This window comes from Dermochelys coriacea, chromosome 11 (assembly GCF_009764565.3).
Source record: "Dermochelys coriacea isolate rDerCor1 chromosome 11, rDerCor1.pri.v4, whole genome shotgun sequence".
NCBI lineage: Eukaryota > Metazoa > Chordata > Testudines > Dermochelyidae > Dermochelys > Dermochelys coriacea.
This window is the reverse complement of record NC_050078.2, coordinates 20,821,710-20,845,631: the sequence shown is the minus strand read 5'-3', so window position 1 is coordinate 20,845,631 and position 23,922 is coordinate 20,821,710. Positions and strand designations below refer to the sequence as shown.

At 41.7% G+C, this 23,922-nt stretch overlaps 1 protein-coding gene across 1 annotated transcript in view; it reads left to right on the top strand.

The window, feature by feature from the left end:
• Positions 1–2,702: 2,702 nt before the first annotated feature.
• NXPH2 (neurexophilin 2) overlaps positions 2,703–23,922 on the top strand; it is a 60,984-nt gene continuing 39,764 nt past the window's right edge. Inside the window, exon 1 of the mRNA XM_038422005.2 lies at positions 2,703–3,159. Within this exon, the coding sequence (XP_038277933.1) occupies positions 3,106–3,159 (54 nt within the window). The 5' untranslated portion in view covers positions 2,703–3,105. The remainder of the gene's footprint in view (positions 3,160–23,922) is intronic.

Here is a 23,922-nt window from a genome sequence, read left to right as displayed (position 1 = left end):
TGTGTTTGTTCAAGGTATTTTCTGTATCTTCGGAGTGTGATGAAAATGAACTCATTTTAGAGTTTGACTAGTTGAATTTTGTTTATTGTTATAGACCAAGTGTAATTTTTCAGACCCAAATGAATACCTGAGATTTAAGACTATACCCCATGCACAGAATACAATTCCATATATGACACATACAGAAGAGGAGGTGGGAAACTAATGGCTACAACTACATTATTGCAATCATCTGGTAAAATTATGCCCTTTTTCTGGACAGTTAAAGGATTTTTAAACATTTTTTTATTAGTGAGGCTCTGAGAAGTTTAAAATGAAATTGGAACATAGAGTTAGTAATGAGATGAGACATGGCAAGAGAAAATTAGGGGGGAAACTAATATGCAAATGACAGGCATGGTTTTGAAAAATGAAACACCGCTGCTATCCCAATTTCAGCCTGGTGGTAGAGAGGTTGCCTATCACCTCACATGCAAATTACAGATTAGAAAGATGTGGCGCTGCCAAGCTTGAAACAATCACATCAATTAAAAATAAAAGCACTACCACTTCACTTCCACAGGCAGCAGTAGGTGTGTTTCAGAGTAGCAGCCGTGTTAGTCTGTATTCGCAAAAAGAAAAAGAGTACTTGTGGCACCTTAGAGACTAAGAAATTAGAGCATAAGCTTTCGTGAGCTACAGCTCACTTCATCGGATGCAGTAGGTGTGTGTGTTCAATGCAGCTATCTGCTCTATGAGCACATTGGAACTTCAGCTGAACAGTTTGCCTCATAAACACACCATGTTCTCAGGGTTTAACTAATCATCTGGCACTTAGGGGAAGGAGGGCAGAGAGTGAAAAGCATCAAGCTTCGTATCCTTTTCTCAAAAATTGGTCCAGGTGTGTGTGTGTGTGTGTGTGTGTGGTTTTTTCTAGCCACTAAAAGAAAATCATTTCATCCTGGTTTGTTTTGCTTGGACTCCCCCCTCCCCTTCTTCCCTGGATCTTTTCAAACGTGTGTATGAACTGACTTGCCATGCCCGTATCTCATTAACTATGCGCTAGATTCTACTTTCTTCTGTAACATGAGCAATAACACTCTTTTTCCTGAATGTGAAAACAATCTGCTCTGACCTAAGAACTTTCCCTCCCCTTGTAGACACTCTTCTAGCTCAGAGGGGTGAGTTAATTAAGAGGGTTTGTGGGCTCTGATCCCCTGGAGAAAGTTGTGTCTCCAGAGTTATGGTGATGATTGACCCTCGCTGTGATGAAACTGCTGGTGCAGCCACCTGCATTCATGTCACCCAGAAGAATCAATGGCCCTTGCTAAGGTATGCAACATGGAAAAGTGCATTTTATAAAGGACAGGTTTCAGAGTGGCAGCCGTGTTAGTCTGTATTCGCAAAAAGAAAAGGAGGACTTGTGGCACCTTAGAGACTAACAAATTTATTAGAGCGTAAGCTTCCGTGAGCTAAACAAGTGAGCTGTAGCTCACGAAAGCTTATGCTCTAAGAAATTTGTTAGTCTCTAAGGTGCCCCAAGTACTGCTTTTCTTTTTATAAAGGACAGTCAGTCTTTCTGGCAACATTCTCGAGTCACGTGGGAAGAAAGTGAAATTTCATTGTATGGAACCCTAAATCGTTTCCTGTAACTAGCTCTACATGCCTAAACGCTGTAACCTAAACTGACTTTTGCAAGTCCCGTGGCGGGGTAGCCCTACTTCTGCCAAGCATCATTCTCCTATAGAACAACGCTGAAGACAAAACACACACTTTCCCCTACCCTCTCCAGCACTGTATCTGAGCTGCAAATAGAGATTTATAAGGGCGCTATTAGTACAGCGGGCTTTCCAAAAAAACCAGGATAAAATGGGCCTCTGAAGCCAAACCATCCTCCCTTTCCTTTGCTAGGGGAAAGCAGTGAGAACAGGGCGATTGTGGGGGCGGCCGGGGTTAAATAGTTGATCATTTTAAACACTTTTCTTTAACCAGCGGGCCAAAGGAGATGGAAATGATGTTCCAGGTGATCCCCGCTGGGTCCTGTCCGGAGGTGAAAAATGCCAACTTGCTTTACTTGCTCAGGCCTGATCCTGCAGCAGAGCCGCGCAGGGCGGGCACGGACTAAGGGTTCGCAATCAAGGACAGTCCTGCTCCCGCCAATCCTTAACCCGCCCTATGAATCCCCCCCCCCTTCCTCATAGCGCAGAACGGGACATTTCTCCCCCCCCCCCCGGTTAGAGCAGCCCCACTCCCAGCGAGCTGCCTTTCGCCCCTGCCCGGCTGGTGGGGCGCCCCCGGGAGCACCCGCGCTGAGGCGGGTCCGGGGGGGGGGGGGGGTTTGGCCCAGACCCCCGTGGCCCGCGCACGTGATTACACCCCCCGCGGGCCTGGAGAGAGGCCCCAGGCTGCGCCCGGCGCCCGCCCCCCAGCGTTACAGCCCGGGGCCGTGGACACGAAGCTGCTGCCTCAGTCAGAGAGACGCCGCCCGACGTGCCCCCGGGGACAGGCCGCTGCCCGGCCGCGGCTCCCCCCTCCCGGCTCAGCCGCCTCAGCTCCTCCCCGGCCGTGGCGCCCCTGCCCGTCCTATCTGCCCTGCGGGGCCCGCCCCGAGCGCCGCTCCCCCGGGCACGCCCCGGCCCCGCCACCGCACCCGGCTCCCGCTCGCCCGCCCTCCCCGGACCCCGGCTCCTCACTGCCGCGCCACCCCCAACTCCCCGGCGGGACCCCGCGCGCCCAAGCTCCTCCCCGCCCGGCCTCGCGCAGCCCGCGAGCGGGGCGGGCAGCTGGAGAGCCGGCTGGCGTGCGCCGCGGGGATGCCGCTGCTGCTGCGGCTGCTGCTCGGCCCCCGGGGGGGGGCGGGGGGAGGTGACGGCCCCCCGGGATCTCCGGTCCGGTCCGGTCCGGTCCTGCAGCGGCTCGGCAGGGCTCTGCCGCGGCCAGTTCAGGTAGCCCCGCTGCCTGACAAGCGGAGCGCTGCGCTGGGGCTGTGTTGGGGGGTTGATTCTCCCGGTTTGTGTTTTGCTTAAGGTGATCACAGTGGTATGTCCCTGTACTCAGTCCTGCCCCCCAAAGTGGAGATGTGCAAGATCCAAGTAAGGGAAATCATCTCCTAGACTCCAAGCCAGAATGATGTACCTGCAGCCCCTGCCTCTTATTGTGGTACAGAGCTTCCTTCAGCTTGTAAGTCTGCTTTTTTCTTTTCTTTTTTTCTTTTTTTTTTTAAATAAATCTTTATGCTAGAAGTAACTGCAGAGCCCTTGGAAAGCTATAGCCAAGGCGCTTCTGAAAGGCGTTTGCATCTATCTCTGTGTCAAAGCAGCAGGCATTCCTTTGCAAGTTGTAATGTAGGCTAGAAATACCTGAAACCAGAGTCTTTGCCGAGGGTTTATTTAATTATCCAGGATGAGTTTAGTTTTTTGTAACCAGTTTCAGATATCCAAAGTAATGGAGCACATGCCCCTTTATCAAACATTTGTGCTAGGGGGTGATTATGCTGGATTGTGGTGCCTTTTTGCTGGGAGCATGGCATTTAACACTCTTTTTTCTGCCTGCTTGTTTCGTGCAACTTTAAGAGCAACTAATACGAGTTCTTAACACACAATCTGCATATTCTCTCCCATTAAACTGCTGTCATGTTACTTGGGAAAGGTAATGATTGTTGTCTACCTGCCTACTGTCTTTTGGAGATAAAATAGGGAGTAGACTTTAATCCAATAAAGGCAGCCACAACTTGCACTAAAGCAACTGATTGTTACAGACCCTCAAATTAAGATTCTCTTTTAAGAGTGCCATAGTTTTCTCTGTATTTTTTGTAATATTTTTCAGTAAGTTTAATTGGGATTTCAAATCTCTAAGGCCTGTCTTTTTAATAATGCTCTCTAACAATAGAAGCTGTAACTGCCTGTAGGACATATCTGTGACTGTGGACATGTTGAATATCCTGAGCTACATGATGCTTCAGAGTACCACAATTCCACTTCTGAACCTTACTCTAGATCCACAGTTAGCATTGCGCAGTACCAATTTAGTTAACTATTTTAAGGAAGTGAATGACAAACACTGGCTTAAAATTATTGTCCTTATGAACTTTTCTGTTTTCCTAACTGCATATTAAACAGTTATTGTAGAGTGTATGATTCTTTGTTGGACTCCCCACCAGGATTTCTGTCCATTTGGATTCGATACAGGAACATGTGCCTTTGTAGTACTGTTTAATTATACGTTAAATGCAAAATAATTTGAGTGACTGAAGTAGTAGGTTTCGGCAATATAGATTTAAAAAGCTGGAGCTACAAAATGAAATTAAAATGAGATGTTTTATTTGAAATAGGTGTGTAAAGAGTGTAATCTGAGGCACACCTCTTTTAATGAGAAAATAAAATTCTGGTTCTTGGGATATTAGTGAAAAATAAACTGAATTTGAGGGGGAGGGGAATAAAGAACCTTAAAATGAGTTTGCCAGCCTTACCTGAAAGCAAAGAAAACATTATTGTAATTTTATTTCAAAATGCCTTTTTCCAGGAGCATGTTAATTATGTGAGCAGTTATCTCTGATTTATGCAGCAAAAGTTCTGCCTCTTTTCCTAGCTGTCTTGTATCTGAAAGTTTGTCACCATGGTCAATAGGGAATGTGTAATAAACCTTGAAGGGATTATTAAACACCCTCCCTAAGAACTGGATTCTAATATTACAGCATGAGTTGATTGATTAGTTTTTGAGGAAGCTTATGTCAAATTCTAATCCGTTTTTGGATTGTGCTTGTCTTGTAATGTTTTTTGCTTCAGCACTTTATCATGGCAATGAAGTACGGAGCTGCAGTCTTGCGATAAGGCACACATTTCTTTCACACTGCTATCCTTTTGGACAATAAAAGGCTGTTTACATTCTTCACATTCTTACAACACGGTTTCTAGCTAACCAACACACAGGGGTTAGGGATGTGAATGGAAAGCAGTAAATGGATTATAAAGTTGCTGAGGAGGAGAGAACTAAATGGAAACGCGTTTTCTTTTTCTTTTTTACTACCGGATATCAAAGGGACTGATTAAAACTTGTCCCAACAGGCATCAGTTGTGGTCCACATTTTTTATGGATGATGATGTGAACTTACTTGCTGTGGTCTTTAAAACTGTTTAGTGTGAACGCTGATCACTTTGAAGAATCAAAATATGTTTTCTTTGATGCTACAAAAATTACATGCAGTCAATAGCTGTTCTCAGATGATACAAGCTGTATAACTCTCAGAGGGGGAGTCGTTATTATTCTGCCTTTTTACTATTTACATCATAAACAATTAAAGCATTGGAGGCACTTAGTCCTGCAATGCTTATCATGAATTTAATCAAAAATAATTTGAAACAAAATCACAATGTCTTATATTGTAGGGATAGCTTTGGGGTACCAAGTAATGCTAATATTTAAAAAGTTGTGTTTATACTTTTGTGGTATACTGGATTATATAAGGACATTTATTTATCATTTGCCTTCTGTTAACTAAAGTTAAGCTATAGTTTTATTGTTATTTTGTTCTAAACAGAGAATACTAAATTGAATTTTGAAACTTGCTACCTATGGTGGTATATAGATTAGATTTTTCAAATGAATAATTGCTTCTTGGAATCTAATTAGTAGAATTTTAGCAAGCTGATATTAGTGATATTTAAATATTAATTCTTGTCTTATCTTTTTAAACCATCAATGATAAACATAGAAAATCTTAATATACTACAAGGGGTTCCGCATTTCAGCCAATTAAGAGAAAATTACCATTTTTAGAGTTGTAATAGAGCAAAATGCTTGTAACCCAGCAAACTCTGTATAGTCAGCAAGCCTTCATCTCAAAATTTCTTACAGGAATTGAGATGATGATTTTTTTAGGTTAATTTCTTCTTAAGTATGTAATATTCATGTTTAATGAGAAAAGGTGCTAAAATGCAAAAAGTAAATACGTCGGTGAGTGTGCCATATTTCTTAAGGCATTTAGAACTAAAAATAAAAAATACACTTTATCCAATTTCAGTTCAAAATCAGTATATGCTTTTCAAATACAAATGGAAGTCTGTATAGTCATACACACTTTACACTACTTTATATATTCAAGTATATTAAACAATGAGAATGCATGCCATTATATCAGATTACAGAGGTGTGCTAACTCACTTCTCTAGGAGTATCTTCAATTTATAAATCAGTTTACTCCATACATCCCTAGTCAGTATACGTCAGAATGATAATTTGTGCACAGTCAATACTCATCTGGTCAGTTGTTGGCTACATGGCAAAAAGACAAAATAAAAAGCTGCTACAATATTATAACCAGTAGTTGCAATTGCTTTACATTTAATATTAATTAAGATGTTCAGTTGTCATTTAAGTAAGTACTCAGTGCTGCATTAGTAATTATATTGTATGAATAATGGAATCACCACCATTAGAAGTGGAAAAGAACTAAAGTACTAGGGTCATCTACTACATCCTCTATCAATACTGGATTATTTTCTACAGTACATTTGCCAGTGTTGTGTCAAATCTAATATTAAGAGTCTGAAGAGATAGGGCTTCCTCAGCTCTCCTTGGGAGATTATTCCCCATTCTAATAAATCTTACTGTTAGCAAGTTTCCTGATATTTAACCTGTTTTTTTTCTTAACTTCATTGTATTTCCCCTATTTATATTTTGCTGATGAAAAATGCCATGTGTTTCACAACAGCATTTTAAAATTATTTACATAGGTCCCTAATTTAAAATGTGGGGAACTACTTAAACAAATAAAAACAAACAACGCACCTTCACTTTCTTAATTCCAGGTAATATTAATGGTCATGTATTTTTGCATTTGATTCATGGGTGCAAGTCTGATTTTCCTTTATCTCTGTAAGAATGGGCCAGTAGTTCTTTATCTCAGTGTTTTACATTTATAGACAAATGCTAGTGCAGTGCATTGTAATGGTTTTGTAACAGGGTAGTTTAACTGCTTGCTTGTTCTTCAAATTCTACTTCCTGAAGCTTTGCAGCATAAGATTTGAAATATATATATATATATATATATATATATATATATATAGCAGCACTTTCTAGTGCCTATAGTTCAAGTTATGTCAGCTTTTTCATGAAACTCAATTCTAACTTAGCCATAAATATTCTCACTTGGCAAAGAGTTGTCAAACATGCTGTTCATCTAAGAGCCACTTGTTTTATAAATACTTTTTAAAAGCAGATGAGTTATTTTTAAGTTGCTTGTGATTGTGTGTGTGTGCGCATGCACATGCAATGGAGAAGTTTATTTAAGAACTTTTCTCTCAGTAAGACTAAGGTTAATGTAGCTTTGGTTTAAGGGAAAATCAGTAAGAAATTAGTCCATTTGTGTTTAGTTTTTTTTTAAAATAGATGAAATAATTACCTTTATTAAAAATTAGATTTGACAAACAATCCAAAATTCTCAGACATAGTCTTTGTTAAAACAGAGTTAAGTCATTGATAAGAAGGTACAACTCTAAGGGAAAAGAACCTTACTGGAACTCTGTAATACTAGAAGAAACACAAACATCTTGAAAGTTAGCATATCAATATATATCAAAGTTTGCAATTAATAGAAGTATGTGTTGAAAAGTCTGAAATGCAGTGCTAAGGTCCCCTCGAACCTGAATTGTGTTTCCTTATCCCTGTTAACCTGGGCCCCCTCTATGTAAGGATAATTGTGCCTGAAATAATCACAGCTGGTTGACATAGCAAATCCTGTATATTTTGCATTTCAGATAGAAAACCAAGACTCTCCAGGCACCTTAAATCCTGTGGGTGAAATCCTGTTCTTATTGAATTCAGTAGGAATTGTGCTGTTGACTTTTTAGTAGGGACTTTAGTAGGGCCAAGATTTCACCTTGTTTATTTTGGTGTTTTGCTGGACGCTGCAGAAAATGTAAAACCACATCTATCATGGCTTAATACAGCAGAGTATAGATAGTTTAAGGAGGACTGAAGTTTAAAACAGACCAACTGTTCTGGGTAGTAGGATTAACAAAGTTGTGAAATTTCCATTGCATGGCATGAAAGATGTATATTAAGAAGGTGGAATGAGAATTATATTTCAGTTTGTATTAATGAAATATAATGGTGATACTTTGCACCTTCCACATAAGGATCTAAACATGATTTTCAAACATCGGTTGATCTAGTCCTGTGCGGTAGGTAAATATTAGTCATGTTTTACATGTAGCATAACTGAGGTATAGAGAAGTTAAGGATATTGTTAAAAAAAAAAATCACACAGCAAGACAGTGTAGAAAACTGACGCCTGGGTCTCCTGATGGTGATGCCCAGGCCTAATGCACTAGATCACAACACATCTCCCATCTTCCCAAGCAAGTCACTCAACCTCTGCATCTCAGTTTCCCAATCTGCAGAATGGGGATGATAATGTTTGCCTCACAACCCCTGCTGAAATACACTATAAATATGTGCAATAATTTTTGCTAATTACTAGTAACCTAATTTAACAGATGGGGAAAATGGAGATAGAGAGAGGATAATAGAGACAAGATCCCATTTTTAGAAGTGACTACGGTTATGTCTACAATACAGTAAAAGACCTGCGGCTGTCCCAGGTCAGTTGACTCAGGCTTGCGGGGCTCGGATTAGAAGGCTATAAAATTGTAGCATAGATGTTTGGGCTTGGGCTGGAGCCTGAATGTCTACACTACAATTTTATAGCCTCTCAGTCTGAGACCCACTAGCCTGAGTCAACTGACCTGGACCAGCTCTGGCTGTGCCATGAGTCTTTTATCGCAGTGTAGACCTACCCGTAGGCACTTAGGAACCTAAGTCTTGTTGAAAGTAAATGGGACCTAGGACTTAGGGCAAGATTTTTAAATGTATTTTGCTACCTAGAGATATAGCCAGAGAGATTTTCAAAAGCACTTAAATAGGTGCCTAACCTACCTAGATGCTTAAAGCTCTGTAGGCACCTGACTGTATCTTTAGGCACCAAAATACTTTCGAAAATCTGTCCCCAGCAGCTAGGTCCCATTGACTTTCTCCTAAGTCACTTAGGTGCTCTTGAAAATTTTATTCTAAATGCTTGGCAGGGGTTTGGCAGCAGGAGATGATGTGGTCTAGTGGCTTGGACGTGGGCCTAGAACTCATGAGATCCAGGCACTATTTCTGGTAACATTTATTCATGCATCATGATCCCCTTAGACATAATAGGAAGTTGGTGCATACAGATTTAAAATTATGTCTAAATATCCATATATACTGAACACCAAGCCATAAAGGCTCCAGATAAGTCAGTATCTCTACTAGTTGAACAACAAGCTTTTAAAAAGGTTATTTTTATTAATATTACATGCTGACAAGATAAACTTTACACATTTTTAAACAATTCCTTGTGTGTATGTACTTATAGCATAGATCTTAACGTCTCAAGAATCATTAGGATATAGAGGGTCATTAAACAAACATTTTACATTTTCTTAAATATACTTTCACAGACCATTTTTAAAAAAAAGTCATAAATTTGTATTTACACACTAGATGGGACCATTAAAGTCCATTACACCAATTCATTCTTGAGTAGTTGTGGGAAGCATTGCCCTTTTATTTTTTGCCAATCTAAGTTGCTTGATTTTAAGTATTGGTAAAAGCAAAGGCACTTTTACTGAACAGATACGGGGCTGACTTCTTCCAGGTGCACGGGATGTATTGTCACGTATCTTTTTATTTCTGTCTATCAAATTGCCATTGGCCAAATTCTGCTACAACGATGAGGTGTTTGCCTGGGAATTTCTAGTGGACCAATAAGTGGGAGACGGAAAAAAGAGGAGAAGATTTGAAAGTTATCATCCCAACATGGCCAACATAAATCAACCATAGGTTTGACTCTCAAATATCATATTCTCCTTCAACTCTTCTTCTCCTGAGTTCAAAGCCAAAGTGACCTATTTATGTTTTAGAATATTTCCCAAAATTCCTAAATTATGTCCGTTAGTTGTCTTTACATTTAATTTATACTCTCTTGATTTCCAATGAAGTCTAGTAGCTTAAATTACTGTAGAGCATCTTTAGGAAATTTATAGAATCATGCAACTTAAAGAAAAAGACCTGTTAGGTTATCTAATCTATACCCCTGCCAGCACCGGATTGGTTCCTATGGTATATTTTCTATCATGATGTCTAGTCTAATTTTTAATAACTCATGCAACATAGCTTTCACCACTTTCATTAGAAACCTATCCCAGTTCCACAATTTAACAGTTCATACGATTTGCAAGTTTTTCCTGTCTACCTTTTTCTAATTTCATCTCATTACTTTGTTCCACTCTGAATCATGCAAACAATTTCTCACCCTCTTTTGACCTTTATTCCAAGAACTATTGTTATTTATATTGTAGTAGCACCCAAAATGCGCTAAACTCTGTGCAGATGTAACCCTTCTGCCAGAGTCGGCAGCAACAATGGCCAGGTTCAGTATTTAGGAGTTTCTCAAAACAATGCAAAACCGAACCGGCTTGAGCACCCACCCAGTGATCTGGTAATACTAACCACCACCTTTAACAGATCCTGGGTATCCAGGCCCACTGACAGCAATCCTGGGTCCCAGGGCAGAACAGTCAATAGGCCCCCACGCATGCACAAGCCGCGCGGACGCGGTCCGCCCGACATTTGGGCAGTGCTGCACCCGTGCTGACTGGTGCCCAGCAAGCTGCTGGCTGCACGGCTGGGCGCACTCTTCCAGCACGGCCAGGGCTTCCACATGTCCACCCAGTAGGGATGCCAACTGTCTAATTACGCAAACCCAAAGACCCTTGCCCCGCTCCCTACTCCATCGCTTCCCTGAGGCCCCGCCCCCTGCTCACTCATCCCCCATCCTTCTGTTGCTTGCTGTCCCCCACCCTCACTCACTTTCACCAGGCTGGGGCAGAGGGTTGGGGTGCGAGAGGGGTTGAGCTCTGGGAGGGAGTTTGGGTGCTGGAGGGGATGGAGTGTGCAGCCTGTGGGTGGGAGTTTGGGTGCAGTAGGGAGTTTAGGTGTGGGAGGGGGTGCAGGGTCGGGCTCTGGGAGGGAGTTTGGGTGCGGGCTCTAGGCTGGGGCAGAGGGTTGGGGTGCGGGAGGTGGTCAGGGGGTCGGCGCTTACGTTGGGCAGCTCCTGAAAGTGACCGGCATACCCCTCTGGCAGCTCTTAGGCAGAGGGCCCAGGGGCACCACCCCGCAGCTCCCACTAGCCACAGTTCCCAGACAATGGGAGCTGTGGAGTCGGCACTGGGGGCAGAGGTCCCCCCAGGGGCTGTAGGGCCGTTCTGGCCACTTCCAGAAGCGGCACGGAGTGAGTACGGGCAGGAAGCCTGCCTTAGCTCCGCTGTGCTGCCAGCGGTGGCCAGGAGGCCCAGAGCCCTTTTACATCGCCCGGGGCCCTTGGCAATTACCCCCTTCTCCACCCTCCCCCCATCTGTGGACCTGTGGGTACCTCTAAGAGGCAATACTTCCCCCCTTGCAAGCACTGAGTCTGTGTATAACAAAAGAAAACTTTTAACAGGGAAAGGAAACCAAGCATTCATTTGTGAAAACAACACAACCATGATTCAAACGCATGTGACCACAAGCAAACACCCAACCCAAAGTACATATGGGCAATGTCCTTTGCCTCAATTTCTCACCCTGCAGTGTGAAAGTCCAACAAATTAATGTCCCTTTAACATGTCACTCCCCTTTCCTTTCACTACACCCCATTGATAGTTGGTTGTCCTTAGTTAGCAAAGACCCAGAGCTCAGAGGTGGGTTCACCTTCCACTCTGGAAGTGGTGGTGCGGGGTTGAGGCGGGGGGCTCAAGCAATGCCTCTGCTGCTGCTGAGCCACTCTGCAATTGGCTTATTGCGGCTGCTAACTCTGCTGCTGGTTGCTTGCTGCTGCTCTTTGCTGCTCACTACTGCTTCTGTGATGCCATGTGCTGAGGTTCCATCACTAAGGGCTTGGCTACACTTCCATTTTTTAGTGCTCTAACTTGCTGGTTCAGGGGTGTGAAAAATCACCCCCCTCCCCTGAGTGCAGCAAGTCAGAACACTTTAAAGCGCTAGTGTAAACAGGCTCCCAGTGCTCGGAGCTAATCCCCTCGTGGAGGTGGATTACCTGGAACGCCGGGAGACCTCTCTCCCAGCGCTCACGGGTGACCACACTCGCACTTCAAAGTGCTGCCACAGGAGCACTCCCATGACGGCGCTTTGAAGTTTCCAGCGTAGCCATGCCCTCAGCCCAGCTCTCAGTGATTTCACTGTGTAGCAGGGAACCTCGCTGCTAGTGTAGCCTCCATGTTGCCTTTTTCTGCAACACTGTCCACACACAGGTCAAAGGCTTAGCCCCTAGACCTGCTATCAGTGATTCAGCTCTGATAATCACTGAACAGAAACATTGGACACTCAGCTGAATCTAATCAGCTGTGCCTTTAAACACTCTGGAGACAAAGAGGGTCAGATGGTGTCTAGGACTGTTTAAGCAGACTGTTTAAACTATCCCTATCTCCTGTCTCTTTAACTGGGAGTTGGCATCCCTACCTCGGCTTGCAAGTGAGATTTCAGTTAGGGTGACCCCCCCCTCAGTCAAGACATACCAAGTAAAGTTTTGCTGTCGTTTACTCATGCAATAAGAATAATATTTCATTACCCCATCATTAAATGCAAAAATGAATTGTAACCCCAAACCAGCCAGAATTGATTACTTTGGCAAAGCAGCTCCATCTGCGGAGCACCTAGGCAGAGTAGGTGTGTCTATGCAAATACAGTCCGCTTCTGAAGTCTTTTTCTCCCAGTTCGTCACTAGATACTGGGGAGAGCTCACTTAGACCCTGCTTACTCAGCCATAATCATGTCCTGAAAAGCATGCCATCAAGACTCTGATCCTGCAAGGAGCTCTGTGTGGGTGGATATTCTGTGCCTATGTACTCCATTGCAATAAACACAGAGCTTCTTGCAGGACTGGGCCTAAATAATCCAAAACAAATGAAGGGTGGAAGAGAGAGAGAGAACATTATGAAAGTGTTAGTCACAGATCCATAGTTTACAATGAATTGAGTTTTGCACATAAAGTAAGAGTTCAGGTACTTTTATGTACAAAGATATCTATGGTAAATCCTTCCTAGAATTACAGCACTTTTGAGTATAGAATACAGTTTGAGAATTTACAAGTAATTAGTTAGATTTAGAATTAATTTTAAAAGGATCTTTCTGCTTCATCTCTACAAGCCCAGAGTGGTGGCATACTATCTGTAGGAGGATGGAGCCACACTGCCCTGGAGGAGGCTGACTTCCTCATTATATCTGGATCTGTGGTGTTAGGGGAAGTTATCCAGGCCAGTGAACACTGTGCCACTCCCTCTAGACATATGTCCATTAACTTAATATGCTACTGTTTAATGCTACCTGTTGTTTATAATCCAGTTTCTAGTTCATGTGATACTTTTTATATACTGTTTGAATTTACTTTTCTAGTAAAATTTGATGAGATGCTAATCATTGGCTTTCCTAAAGCCAAGCTGTATTACAGCTACAGTGCATTCAAAACAACCCAATGTTTTGATGTCATATTTTGAAGACAAAAAAATGTCACTGTTGAGAGTACATACCAGTAATTTAGAGTAAAATACACTGTAGGGAGTTTGTAATTATTCCAAAATCAAGCACTAGAAACCCAGAAAGTTCAGAGTTATGGTTACACTTCAACAAAATTGAAACATCCTAAGCTATGGAAATGCACAGCGAAGGCACTCAAACAACCTTAAGTCTGTCTCCTAGTGACACCATGAAGAGAAAAATATGGAAAAAAACAAACTAAGCATCTTTAAATATCCATTTAATCTTATGTGGAATCACAGATACTAAAATGCCTTAATTTTATGTTTATGCATAGCATCACGACAGGACAGAGTTAAGGTTGTTTGAGTGCTTTAACTGTGCATTTCCAAATCCCAGCATGTTCTAGATTTTTTTAAAGTGTAACCTTAATTCTTAATATCCTGGCTTTCTAATGCTTAGTTTTGGGATAATTACAACAGTCCTGTAATGTATCTTACTCTAAATTACTGATATGTCCTCTCAACCCCCATCTTAATTTTTCCCCCTTGGAATGTCCTTGTTTTTTAAGAAAACTCTTAAAATTTCATACACAAACACTAAGTAAGAAACTCAAAGACAATGGTGTTCGTGATATTTCTGAGTTGAAGATGTGATGTAGCAACCTTAAAACTTTTTTTTTTTTTTAAGGGGCAGATATTCCAGAACATCATTTCAGCTGCTTTGTGCTGCTCTGTACTGATGAATCTGGCTGCTAGTTTGAAATTTACATAGGGGGTTACAGGGCTTTGGAGACTGGCACCATGTGAAAGGATGGGTAGGAGAAGCCCAGTTCATGAATTTCAATGTTTCTGCATTTTAAAATCAGCCCTTCTATTCCTGCCTCAGTTTCCCCAGCAATACTGCTACAGTGCATAGTAGAACCGAGGCAGCAAAACCATGGGGAGCATTTCAGCCACTTTTGTATGTGGTCAAACTCAGCTTGTGGAGAGAGGCTATCCAATGAACCCTTTCAGTGTGTGGATCCCAGGTACACTTGGATGTTGCTTTTGTTTATTTGCCCAGTTTGTTAATCAACTATAAGGATGCAGAAAACTTTCTGGCTTTGTTTTCTACACAAAGGGGTTTTTTTTACAAAAACCTCTTAGTGAGGCTATCCCCTATTGAGGCAAAAGTCCCATTGGCTTAAATGTGGATTTTGTTTTGTTTTGCAGTTTTGTTTAGCACTCAGCCAAGCATTCCAAAAACTGTGAATGCCATAGAGATTGCACTATTTGTATATATAGTATTTTTTTTCTTCTGACACCCTCTCCCTGTCAAGGTCTCCTTGCTGTAGCAATGAGCTCTGGTGTGTAAAATTCACATCAAGACCAAACAGTACAGCAAGCTGCACTTCCACTGCAGTGCACACATTAGCATTTTGGGGGCAGAGAAAGTTGGTTTTTTTGCCTCTGAAAACCCAGCTTTAGTTACAGCAAAAATGGTAAAACTACTGCTGACAGATTTTCCCACCAAGTTCCAAAAACAGTTAAATCCATTTTCATGTAATTCTTTCCGAATTTTTTTGTATTTTCCCCTAGTTCAACTTTGAAAACTGAATGCACAATTGAAAGTGCACAAATCAAAATCAGCTTAAAATAATACTCATACATTTTGATTGTGTGTAATTATTATAGCTTTCAAAAATAAAATCTGTTTCCCCTATTAGGACAGGAAAGCAAATTCACCAGTGTGTATCAATCTCCCAGTCCATTCTATTTAAAATAAAAGGGGTGAGAAAGGAACACCAGTAAATATATGGGGGAAAAGAAAAAAATTGATGTGTTTCATACTCAAATCCATTTTATTATACTAATTTCTTAAACCTTTTATGCAGCTTTTCATGATGTGATATCCATTAACAGCAATGGAGAGCCTGAAATTGTTACGACTAGGGAATTTAAACCTGGTATCTTATTTAGGGATACTCTGGTATTTTGGAAGGGGAGTGGCGCTGTTATTATATACTTGCTTATTTCACTGAAGACTCATTTTATTGTTTTTAATCATCACAATGTTCTACATTGTTAACCATCAGGAAAAGAGAGAGAGAGATTCTGATGTAACCCACATAATAATCATGAAGATCAAGAATACTAGCGTACTGTTAAATTCAGCCTTTGATAACTTTTTAATGCAATTCTAAATGAATGTAATAGTTTAATTTTTTGGTGGAGTAAAAAGATTAATGTGGTGAAAGCTATAGTCACTATCTTAGTTTGGGTTTGATGGATTGGGTTGTCTTGTCCAGTTCAGACTCGCTACTAGATTTTTTAATTGGTGTTAATAAAGCTGATAACTGAGGAGACAACTTTAAATGGTATGTGAATTTTAAATATATAGTCCCCAGGGTGCAAACCAGTATCCAGTAATTAAACTCTCCTTTAATAATGGTTTAGATTTGGACCCAGACTTAACCAAAAAGTGGAATAGTCAGATCTGGGGTTTTGGTTCAGGCACATCTTCAACATAATATTCATTGGAAGAGGAATATAAGAACCTCAAATGGCATAACGAAGTACACACACGTAAATGGGCAAAATACCAAACAATTTACTGTTGAACTATTCAATGAGTAGTTCTTTCAGTTGCGGGATAACATCCTTATACCACTGGTGCATGTTCTGCTCATAAGTCATTGAAATGCTAAGCCTGTCTTTTTATGTTCTCTCCTATATGCCCTGAGACGTGAAAGCATGAATATTTTCATCAGTGAAAAATGTCTCCCATTTCCCATTGTGACATAGAGGATGTGGCCTGGCCAAAAAGATCTGGCCTGGCTGCTGCTACTGCTGTGGTGCTCTGGGCAAGTGGGTGTAAAGTGGAGACCACACTGATTTATGCTGAGGACACCTTTACCCCGAGCCTTGGGCTGTGCTGAATGCTGACACAGTTCAGGATCTAGGCCAAGAGGTTTGTCATGTGCAAGACTTGTCTCTGAAGCGTATGGCGAATTCACTTAGGAGTGGATGGAGAGAGTGGTAGTGGTGACTTTTAATTACATTTTTATACCGTCAAAAGCTCTAGTGTAGATGAAGTTACACTGTCAAAAGAATGCTTTTGTTGTTATGGCTTATTTTGTCCAGGGAACTGGTATAAGGTGTACTGGGAAAAAGCAGTCTTTTGCTGGTATAGTAGTATAGGCAGGTTTATGAAGCAGGACCCAGGGAAGGAAGTGCTGGTAGATACTTTCCCTGAATGCAGACCTGCAAATCTGCCTGTGTGCAGGGCAGCAGCAGGGAGGGGGTCTGCAGCCCAGATACCAGGGCTTTTCATGGGGACTGTCTGGGAATCAGGGTTCAGCATATCCCAGCACTTCCTTCCATACATGCAATCCCATGGTAGTGCAGCCCCCAGAGAGCACAGGGAGAGTTACTCTGCAACTTCCCCCACCCCAGCCCCTTACCTTTTGTGTGGCCCCTGTCCACAGGCAGGTTTGCAGGGCTGCAGCCCCAGCAGGAACTGCTAGGATGGTCTGAGCACTAGATGCAGGCAGGTTTGCGCAGCTGCAGCTAGGATAGGCAGGTCCCAGCACTTCCTGCCCTGCCTGCAGGGGGTGCTTGGCATGCCCCAGTGCTTCTCTCTGAGGCTGCAGCCCCACATACCTGCCTGCAGGTGGTGACCTTCTTCCAAAAATATTGCTAATAAGAAGCATGCTATTGCCAATATCTGAATCTCATTAACATTAAAGTCTTAGGGGATTGGTTCCCAGCAAAATGTTGCTATTAAACAGAAGTTGTTAATATCTGGGTTTCTATTAAGTGGGCTCTACTATAGATTGTGTCTACCCTGTGTGGGGGTTGCTGCTATAACTATACCAACTTACCTTTTCTTATGTAAACTGGACCCTAGTTACAGTCAGAAGAATGATGTGGTGAATGCTTCCGTTTAATCTGTCCGTGCTTTCGTAGTGAAACAAACCAACATTATACCTAACGATGATGGTGGATCTCTCCCATTTCCATCTCCGAGCCTTTTTCCACATTGACCTAGGGCTGGAATGGCCTTACTATCTCAGTCTGGCACACCCTCATCATTCTTATCTTTCATATCCTTTCTTCAGGCAGGAGTCTATGCAGCCTATTAGTCTTAATTCACCAATAGACATTGCTGCTGTTCTGCCCAACAAAACAAGACAAGACACTCTGCCACTGTTGCCTATTGTTTGTCTTCTTCAATTGTGAGTTCTTCAGGACAAAGCTGTCTTCTACACTGTGCTCTGCATAGGGGCTGAGCCCACGGTCAGTGCTCAGGAAGTGATTAAACACAATAATACATAAAAATGGCTCATCTAAAAGACCGGTAATACCAAGGATTATACACAAGCACCCTCAAACGCCCAAACTGTTTATCTCATAGCTTCATCAATTTCTTAATCAAGAAGTGTCCCATCAGCTCCTGGGAGCTGCATTTCGTTGCAAATAATGACACCTCCGACAGCTGTCAATGTTATAAATGTAAAATCAATTAAAAGTCTTTTTTTAGAGGTGCACTTGGAAGAGGCCATGTGTTCTGTTGATATTAGTCAGATATTACTTCAGATAGCCCATTCCTGAAGGAAATAAAGTTACACAAGTCTGTATAATAATCCTACTAGCTGGTGCTTCAACCAGCTTCCTTACAAATCATCACTGCTAAAAAGATAAACTTTCCATATAGAGCTTAGATAAAGCTGTTCTTCTGGTACCGCTGGTAGTAACCAGAAATTAGAACAATAAATGTGTATGAGAGATTCATTAGTTTGGTTAGAAACATCAAATTTTATATCTACCTGGAATACACAGTATATGGAAGTGCAAATCCTTTGAAAGAAATAAAAGCATAAATGTAAAATGACTAACCCTGGAGGAGAAAGTATAGTAAGACCGTGGTAATGTGCACTTTGTTAAACTAAACACTTTATAAATGGCATTAAAAATTGATAGTCTCTTCCGCCTTCCCAGCAAAGATTTAATAGCAGATTCTGTAGTGAGATCTATGACTAAATTAGTTTTATAAAATATTCTTCAGTATATTACAGTTCATTTACTAAAGTACCACAAACTGTTACAATTAAATACTAACCTACAATTGACATAAGTGATTAAAGTACATTTTATAATGCATCATCTTTTCCCCCAGTTTCTTTGCTCCCTTTCTCGCTATGGCTCCAGTTCTGCAGCACCTACTAGTGCAGACACTTGCGCCCATTCAGGGTAATACTACAGCCCTTGGAATCCACATGGGACTGGGGGATCTGCACTAGCCGATCCCAATGCAGGATCATGGTCTAATTCAGTAATTCACAACGGGTCTCTCTCCTTCTCCATTGAGACAATGAAATTCTGTTGTGTTTCTCCAAAAGCATCATTCTTCATGGCAAATTATTCTTCCTTCTTCATGATTCCGTCTATAGCTTTGAGCTCTGAATATAGGAAACAAAATCTTTTTCTCCTCCTGGAGACATAAAAAAGTAGAGTTCCTTGCTTGCTCTTCACTGTTGTTCCAACATATGTCATCTATCTTTAATGTTACAGAAAGATCACTCGAATAGCAGATATAAATACCTTGCTCCCCAAAGGAAATGATCCAGATTCAAATGATTATACAAAATTTCCACCAGAATTAGTGTCTTAAAATTGCCATAACTTTATTAGGGTCTTTTAAATTCCAGCTAGGCAAAGGAAGATCCCATATTCAAGATACTGCAGTTTAGACAGTGATTGAAGTCCTTCTCTCCAAGCGCTGTACTGTCCTCCGTACAACCCCAATATGATTTTTTTTTAGATATATTAACAATTAACCAATGTCTAAATGGACAGATTACAATGTGAGGAAGAAGCATCACATTGCATGACACACTGTGTATCCACAAAACAGCTCCCTTGGAACTTAGCACCTGAAAACTATCCCAAAATTGAAGAAGTTCTGCAAACCGCTTTCATTTCAAGGAAAGACACATATAAAATAAAAGGGTTATTTGCCTAAAAGGTTGTTGCCACTTTCACCCTCTGAATAAAATGGCCAACCTGGAGTCAGCCAGAGTTTTATACCAGGTCCAGAAGGGAAAATCTCAGATGCTAAAGTGTTCAGTGATTGAATGGACTTGCTATCCTGCCCAGTAGTAACTGCATCTCTAACTTATTACCTGGGCCTTAAAATTGTTGAACCCAAGTTTCTAAACATAAACAATCTTTGGAGACCCCATCTAAAATTTTAAAAAATTGGTGAGATCTTTACATTAAAACTGCACTTTCATCTGCTTTAGCGAAAACAAAATCATCATATTTGCCTTCGCTAAGGGTATCATAGGCCTTGTTGACCTGAGGTCATTTTATGGGTCTTGAAGGGTGCACACAAAGATCCAGATACTGAGACCAAGATGGTAAAGTGCTCCGTACTCTTCATGTCAGTACGGCTTTGTTATTTTGTCCCCTGGAATTGCATTTTACTAAGTTAAACTTTAATTAATGTAAAATCTCCCTGGTTTTGCAGAGTCCCTGATTAAGGTTCTTCAAAACCTGATACTAAGAACTTGCAGCTAAATACTTTGAAAGCAATTTCTTTAACATCTTCAGATATATTTTCCAAAGAAAATTACACTGTTTGAATATATTTTTTGGAATGACTCATTCTAATATTAATTTTGTATTTACATCTTGCTTTTCATCCAGCAGTCTTAAAGCATTTGATCAATAATAATTATTTAAGGTATTATTACATCAGTGTTAAAGAATGACTGAACCCATTAAGGGGAGATAGGGCCAGCTATACCTGTACCCATGCCTGCTTCCCAGACTGTGAGGGTGAGACTAAGGAAATCAAGTGACAGCTTAGTGGGCTGGGGGAGGTCAGTCTCCCTGGTGGGCAGCCTCCTGTGGAAGACCCTGAACCAGAGATTGCTGGAGGCTGGAGGGGAACCGGCCCAGAGGCCTAGTGCTCTATATCAGAGCAGTGAAGGATGCCAGGAACAGAGCCAGCATGGGCTGGGAATGGTTCTCCTATGGAACCAACCTGGGGACTGTGTGCTCTATCCCAGAGCCAAAAGTAGCCCGAGGATGAGCTGAAGAGGTGCCCTGAAAGGCCAGGAAAAACATTTTTGTTTGTTGGGAGTTTTTAGTTTGGCCTGTTGCTATCCTGTAAGGGGTTAAGTTTGCTTGTGACGTGGCTGGAGGGCTGAGTCACATCACTAGCACAGACTGGAGTGTGGAGAGCTGAGGAAATTGAGGCAGGAAGCACTGGCAGTGTCATGCTTGAGCAACAGGGGGCATTATGGAGTTTGCATGACAGTCAGTCTTGCAGAGAGGTTGGGTGAGGTTCTGTGGCCTGCAATGTGCAGGTCAGACTAGATCAGCGATTCTCAAACTGCGGTCGCCAGGGCCAGCATTAGATTTTCTGGGACCCATGGCTGAAGCTGAAGCCTAAGCTTCACCCCCACCCAGGGTTGGGGTGGGGGTTGGGGTCTCGGGCTCCAGCCCTCTCTTCCGCCACCTGGGGTGGTGGGGCTTGGGCTCCCACTCCCCTGGGTCATGTAATAATTTTGTTGTCTGAAGTGGGTCGCAGTGCAATGAAGTTTGAGAATCCCTAGACTAGATCCGCAATGGTTCCTTCTGGCCTTAAAGTCCATGAGTCTATGAGAAGGGTAAACTGGGGCATAGAGAGATTCAGTGACAACTCCGGTCTTGCAGTAAGACCCAGATCCTCAGAGGTATGTAAGTGACTAACTCCCATTACAATCAGGAGAGCTAGATGCCTAAATACCTTTGTGAATCTCAGCTGAAGTCAGTGATAGAATCAGGAATGGAATCTACGACCCCAAGCGCTTCAGAAGAGTTGCACTGTCTTATAAAAGGACCAGATTCCTCCCCCATGTTTATTACTGTACCAGTGAGCTAGATGTTTGGCTCAGTGGCAGATAGTATATAACCCCGGTCTTTGCAAAGCTAATTGTAAAGCTGAAGTTAACCTAGCCTGCTGCATAATGAAAAGTCGTCATCTGCAAGTCTTGCTCTAAATGAGCTAAAAGTGCACAGTGATCCACAAAAGGTAGATCTCTAATAAGGTCTGACACCTTTGCTGATGCACACTAAAAAGAAAGAAACATTTTGTTCCTTTAGAGAAATCTAATCTATACTTTCAGCAGTAGGTGATACGTTTGGTCATTTAACATTGATGCAAAGAACAGCCTAAAGAGTGCTGGTGACACTGCCAGTGCTTCCTGCCTCAAGTTGTCATGGGATAAGAGGGAAGATCCTTTCATGGATTGAGAACTGGTTAAAAGACAGGGAACAACAGGTAGGAATAAATGGTAAATTTTCAGAATGAAGAGAGGTAACGAGTGGTGTTCCCCAAGGGTCAGTCCTAGGGCCAGTCCTATTCATAAATGATCTGGAGAAAGGGGTAAACAGTGAGGTGGCAAAGTTTGCAGATGATACTAAACTGCTCAAGATACTTAAGACCAAAGCAGACTGTGAAGAACTTCAAAAAGATCTCACAAAACTAAGTGATTGGGCAACAAATTGGCAAATGAAATTTAATGTGGATAAATGTAAAGTAATGCACATTGGAAAAACTAACCCCAACTATACATACAATATGATGGGGCTAATTTAGCTACAACTAATCAGGAGAAAGATCTTGGAGTCATCGTGGATAGTTCTCTGAAGACGTCCACACAGTGTGCAGCGGTAGTCAAAAAAGCAAACAGGATGTTAGGGATAGAGAATAAGATGGAGAATATCTTATTGCCCTTATATAAATCCATGGTACGCCCACATCTTGAATACTATGTACAGATGTGGTCCCCTGATCTCAAAAAAGTTATACTGGCATTAGAAAAGGTTCAGAAAAGGGCTACTAAAATGATTAGGGGTTTGGAACGGGTCCCATATGAGGAGAGATTAAAGAGGGTAGGACTTTTCAGCTTGGAAAAGAGGACACTAAGGGGGGATGTGATAGAGGTATATAAAATCATGAGTGGTGTGGAGAAAATAAATAAGGAAAAGTTATTTACAGTACTTGTTCCCATAACATAAAAACTAGGGGCCACCAAATTAAATTAATGGGAACCAGTTTAAAACAAATAAAAGGAGGTTCTTCTTCACTCCGTGCACAGTCAACCTGTGGAACTCCTTGCCTGAGGAGGTTGTGAAGGACTATAACAGGGTTTAAAAGAGAACTGGATAAATTCATGGAGGTTAAGTCCATTAATGGCTATTAGTCAGGATGGGTAAGGAATGGTGTCCCTAGCCTGTTTGTCAGAGGGTGGAGATGGATGGCAGGAGAGAGATCACTAGATCATTACCTGTTAGGTTCACTCCCTCTGGGGCACCTGGCATTGGCCACTGTCAGAAGACAGGATGCTGGACTGGATGGACGTTTGGTCTGACCCACTATGGCCGTTCTTATGTTATGGTATGGTGTATTGACACAACCTGATTGGTAGCATGAAAAGGATTGGTTGGGCTAGTGGGGCACAGAGGGCATTCCCTGAGTAGGTGGTACCTTTGGAAGTAAGGCATGCTGAGTGGCTTTGCAATAACGGCCCTGTAAGAATTGTTCCACTCTCGCTTGTCTCTCCAAGTCAGTATGTATATATCACTGGCCACACACCTTTCCAGGGACATGTCATGAATGTGTAAGATCTCCTCAGAAATTTCACAAAGTTCCACGAATATGGTTTTCTGGTCCAAAAATGAACTAAAATGTTAAACAAAAAACTAATTTTTACTTCAGATACTGATTATTATATTCCTATCTAGATTAGTTGCAGACATAGTGATGTAAACTTATTGAGTGCTTAGACCAGCCATAGGAAAAAGGTTTTGTAATTCTCAGTAACCCATTCAAGATCACACTGACTTTAACTGGTGGTTTGTTTACAGTGAACTCAAAAGTTAAACAAAGTAGCCAGCATATCCTTCACTCAGACCGCTGATTTTTATTTTTCAAAAACAATGTCATTTTGACTCATGTATTAGTTTGCATTTGATGTATCAAGGGGTTTTAGATTAAGTTGAGAAATTCTAGATGTTCAAACAATAGACATTAGTCTCAACAGCTGAAAATTGATCCGGTATTGTAATATTTTGCAGATTTGGAAGAAAACTGTTGAGTAGCTATGTTTTCCTACTTAGCTTGACCTACCGTTTATTAACATATGTAGTGACGAGCTGGTCAGATAGAGGACAGCTTTACTAAAAGATCTGGCGTTTGAACACCTGTGAGATGATGTGCATTTTAAAAACAGAATGTTATAGCAAATGTAATGTTCCTCAAATTTCCAAACTACTGATGCTTTTTCTTGGTTACTGTCCCAGAAGATGCCCCTCAATCATAATCCAAAGTAAATATATAAAGTAACGGTGTTTA